Raw genomic sequence first — 5403 nt, 5'->3', positions numbered from 1 at the left:
TGCAGGAATTATTTCAGAATCTACACTCATTTGTATCCTACGTAATTCAACGCATTCGTATTTATGAAAAACAAATTACTTGATATCATTTGTACCGCCTGCTATTTTCACGTTACATAGCGTGCGACTCACAGATATGATCACACCATCAAGTCAATTAAAGAACTTTCGCTTAGTTCCACTGCTGTGAAGATATTTAATTAGAAGCGACTGTGCTGCGGGAAGGAACGTTACACTTAACAAACTTGCCAAAGACAATACCAAGCCTGAATTAGCGGCTGAACACACAACGTTGTATGTCACACTTGTATAATCCTGCGCTCCGTGGCGCGCGGTGTGTGTCTGTGTGACGTGTGAAGAACACGCATTTGTTAGAAACTCCCACAATCACAATGCGTGATAAATTACGATTCGAAGAGAAGGCAGCTGCTGCACTTATAATATGTAAAATAACATTGGAACATCCACCTCGTGGGTGCAAGAATAAACATATTGTTACGTGCTGGGGTTCGGGGTAAATAAAAATTCACCAAAGTACCTACAACATAAAAACTGTATTCAACACTTAAAACACTTCACAAACACTTTAAAGCTCTCAATTCGCTTGTTCCGCTTCGCTTCAGGCGATCCGTTCGCTGTTTCGCTTAGAGTAGTTCCGATTACTAACTGACTGCGTGCCGTCTCTACAACTCTTTTATAGTCGATACCTCATTCCTAGAATTATCGAGAATATTCTACACATCTCTAGTAGTAGTTTCCGCTATCTGACAATAGATGACGCTGTACTTCTCGAACGTTGTTTCTGAATTAAAAAAAAACATGTGAACGTGGATAATCGGATGTTGCACATTTTTTAAAAGAAGAACTGTTAAAGTTTGAGTCAAACATCTCAATTTTTTTTCCTACCTATTCTAGTAACCTCGAGGCGTTATTCTAGATTCACCGAAAGAGTAGGTGAGTTCACGGGGCTCAAACGTGACGACGTTGCTAACACGAGCCCTAGCAAGAGCCGCGCTTCGTAGAATCTACCACTGGATCGAAAACGCGACCCACTGAGAAGATCCGGCGAGAAACTCAGTTGGCTAAATCTCAAACTATGAAGGTTCTATGTCAATTCGAAGTACCTATTACAATAAAAAGGCAATTTCATATTTTAACCCCTATTATTATACTTTAACTATCCTGGTAGAACAATAACGGTAATACTGCTGAGATTTAAGATAAAACAACCACTACATTTTACCCAAAAACACGTTTATTGACAAATCAGGATCACAAATTAGCTTGATGGGCCGCCAAGCGTAATGCCCGTCGTAAAGTAGTTCTACGTCGGTCTCTCTTGGACTGTCCACAGGTCTCGCTGCAGCTGTGACTCAGGCAATCCTTGGATGCTCAGGTGAAGAGTGCAGGGGCACAGGGAGTCAATAGCTCACTTAAGGAAAATCGATCGACTTGTTCAACGGTTATAATAACTATAAAAGTAGTCGTGCAGTTTACTTACTAGATTTTTATTATCTACTTAATACATAAATTATAATACATTTTCTTATAAAAACGCTAATGGCGTATCAAGTAAATAATTAAATAATTATGGTCTCTTGCGTACACCATTCAATTTCTTAAGTTTATCTTATTATATACATGTCTCCGTACGCCACTGATACTCGTACTGTGACAATTAGGTGCGAGGCAAGCTCCGGGTCAGACGTTAATAAATCAGTTCGGTTTGTTCGCGAGTTTCCTTCCTTGTGTTCCCTTGTATTCTGCGCGACTGTTTGTCGCTACCTATCATCGTGGCCTTTCCTCCTTCACTCGGAACGGAGCAGCGCGGCCGCCCTCAGATGTGACGTGTGTCTCGACCTCGCACTGCACTGACTGCCGTGCGGCTTCATCTCGTATAAAATGTTTGTATTTTATTACTTCCGACAATTCGAATATTTCAGTCTACGTAGTTATGGCGACTGATGTGTTATTTATTTGTTGATATTTCAATATTAAGCTAAAGACTATTTTTTAAATATATCTTTAAATTTACATTTAGATTTTAGATACATAAAGAACTAAGAAAATCTTGGGTTCTGTTTTTCTTGTACTTTCTACTTCACTATTTCACTATAAGAGGATCCCAGGATGTTAGATAAGCACTAGACATTTTAAAGTACCTTAAAAGTACAAAACATGCAATTTATTGTTGTAAACGAATGTATCCATTATCACAGGGACGTTCCCTCTGTCGAGCCGTACTAGGTACGTATTTATATACATACATAATAATATGTCTTGTACATATCTATTGTCGCGGAGGTTATTAAGTGCCACGTATTGAACCGGTTAGGTTTGGTTTTGATTGTTTATAATGGTCGATGTATAATTGGACCACGTGTCGATGTGACCACGACAACTGTCAGAAATAATGAAATTAAACCAATAATTCTGAGCAGGGCTCGCAAAAAGTGGACAGGATGCTGTAGCGGGCCCGCTCTCCACGGTCGCCCCCCACCTCACGTGTTCAACACTTTACGTGATGCTTTGTATTGGCGGACTGACTCGCGAGTTCCCATGTGACGATCAGGTCCTTGGTGGTCCGCAAAAGCTGCGAGCAAGAACTGCAACACCTTGTCGTTCAAGAGTCTCGGAGCGTCGTTCGCCATCAGGTAATCCACGTGGTTGAACTCAGGGTCCGGTACGAGGTAGATTTCTGTTCTGGTTTCCAAATCTTGGTACAGTTTATCAACATCTTGTTCGCTAGACAATAAATCATTCCTTGAGTACAGCAGGTAAATGGGAAGAGTGATTTTGCGCAGATCGTATTCTGGTGGAGTTTCTGAATTGTATATTTTCATATTATTGGTGGGTCCGTAGTCGAACTGCTGGAAGCGTCCCGCGGCGTCGATCTCCTGCGCGAAGTGAAGGATGGTCTTCATGGACGTGCCGGTCCCGAGGTGCGACAGGAACACCGGCAGCAGCGTCTTGTTAAACTGCTTCTCGTCGGTGCCGCAGATGAAGAATATTGCGTTTTTACAAACGTACGTGTCCACGTCGTCGGAGCTGCACGCGCTCATCATTTGTCCGAAGCCAGATTGTTTCGGCACAAATTCGCCGTTTTTAATAACGTTCATTCTTGCCGCGTTGGCGACAACCGGAGCTAGCGTTTTGACCGGCGACTTGATATGAGACAAGTAGACGACGGGGCCGAGCGCGAGCCCCGCCCGCAGCACCGCGTTGTACTCCGGCCGCAGCGCCAGCATCGCGAACAGCATCGTGGAACCCATCGAGTGGCCCATGTACGCGATCTTTGTGTCCGAGCCCTTCCTCTCCCTGATATAGTCTATGATGGCCGGGATGTCGTGCTGGGCGACCTCGTGCCACGAGAAATTCCAATATTGAGTCGAACTGCTCTTTAAAGTGGTGTGCTCCCTCGAATATCTGTTACCTCTTATGTTTGGCATCCAGACGTCGTAGCCGGCGTCCGCCAACACGAAGGCTAAGGATTTTCCAGGCCCGTTCAGGACCCAGTCGGCAGAGCTCGCAAACAAGCCGTGCTGAAGTATCACGGTATTCGATGGAGTGTCGCCGCCGCTTCGAGCCTGCGGTATCCTGTGAATGTTTAACACGTATCCCTGGGAGATGAGCGAGTGGGTCTCACAGCGGTAGCCGCGCCGCGTGATCATCGCGGGCACGCTCAGCACCACGTCGGGGTCTTCCAAGGACGGATTCTCTTTATCTTCTAAGAAGTTCGTCCACGAGCTCGACAGCTTTATGTCTTCCATGTAGGAGGACCATTCTTCGATGACCTTATCTTTTTGCGTTTCGATGTAGTTACGAGCGTCTTCGAAGTTATTGACGAGGCTTCTCGAGCTTCCGAACAAATCAAACCCTTGGACGGAGACACGCGCTAGTGCCACCAAAATAACTAAGAACACGTGCATCTTCATTTTCGTACATTCAAGTAGATACTGAGCGTGCGCGACTAATCGCAAGCTTTTATACGACTGCCTGTACATAGTCGTTGATATCTGGGGTCAGACTATGACGTCCTCGCCGATACAAATGTTAACAAAAATAACAGTTTTAGGGTCCAGATTACCATGTGCCGTTGTTTTATTTGAATAACGCTGATGGACCTTTCTGGTAAAATATTCTGTAAGACTAAATAATTATTAGAAGCATTCTATTGAACGGGCTCTCGATGGGTTTTTTAAAGGGATTACGATTTCAACATGAGCTCCTGGCATTTCAGCGCTGCTGCGAGAGACATTATCATGGATTGGGACAGTGGGAGCAGACAGACTTGTCTACCCTTTACTATTAAGGTGGACTTCAGTCAATCAGCTTTGCTTCATAGTAACTGAGCCTCTACCTCGCGTCGTAGGCCCTCTGGTCGTAGGTGACCGTGTGGTCGTCTGTTTTAATTAGAATAAAAAATGATAACAGTACGGAACCATTATCACTTATAAAAAATACCAACCAACCGGGCTATTAAAATACTTCGATGCGAATAAATTGTTTTTTCCACTAAGCTACAAAAAATATGTAATAATGTTTTTGTAGGTATACAAGACGATAACATTATGATCTGTAATATATGTCAGTCCTCTCTGCGCATAGGTAGGTAGCTACGTACCTATTTACCTACCTACGTAACAATGGCCCCGATTCTTCAAAAACAATAGCAGTAAACAGGATCCGTCTACTGATTACTTCCTATTTATCAGGAAGGATACAAACAGTAGATGTGAAAGGAAATAGATCTTCAGGCACCACGTTGAAAATGGGTGTACCTCAGGGTTCCATTTTGGGTCCTTTTTTATTTCTAATATATATAAACGATTTGCCTAGTTTTATTGAGTCCCGACACGAGGTCGTATTATTCGCAGATGATACATCTTTATTATTTAAAATTAAACGACAATTACAAGTCTATGACGAAGTGAATGATGCGATTTCGTGTGTGGTTCATTATTTCCGTATCAATAACCTATTATTGAATAGTAAGAAAACGAAATGTATTAAATTTACTTTAAAATGTATTAAATCATCTTTAAATGTGAGACAAGTAGATAGTAATGTAATTGTTTCTGAGGAATCATTGGAGCTTGTTGAGTCAACCGTATTTCTTGGTATAACAGTGGACTCCAAACTGCAGTGGGGACCTCATATTCATAAATTGGCGAGTAAGCTTAGCTCTGCAGCATACGCAGTAAAAAAAATTAGAATGTTAACAAATGCGGACACGGCTCGTTTAGTTTACTTTAGTTACTTCCACAGTGTCATGTCCTATGGCATTTTGCTATGGGGCAATGCGGCCGATGTAGAAATGATATTTATTCTGCAGAAAAGAGCTATACGTGCTATTTATAACATGCACTCAAGGGAATCCCTGAGGGAAAAATTTAAAGAAAT

At 42.6% G+C, this 5403-nt stretch overlaps 1 protein-coding gene across 1 annotated transcript; it reads right to left on the bottom strand.

The window, feature by feature from the left end:
* Positions 1–1487: 1487 nt before the first annotated feature.
* On the bottom strand, positions 1488–4207 carry LOC692912 (triacylglycerol lipase). Its single transcript, NM_001046755.1, is given in 1 exon segment — positions 1488–4207. A coding segment is annotated over 1 exon segment (1503 nt). The 5' UTR covers positions 4005–4207; the 3' UTR covers positions 1488–2501.
* Positions 4208–5403: the final 1196 nt, after the last annotated feature.

This window comes from Bombyx mori, chromosome 17, assembly GCF_030269925.1.
Source record: "Bombyx mori chromosome 17, ASM3026992v2".
Classification (NCBI taxonomy): domain Eukaryota; kingdom Metazoa; phylum Arthropoda; class Insecta; order Lepidoptera; family Bombycidae; genus Bombyx; species Bombyx mori.
This window is presented reverse-complemented; position numbering and strand designations above follow the sequence as displayed.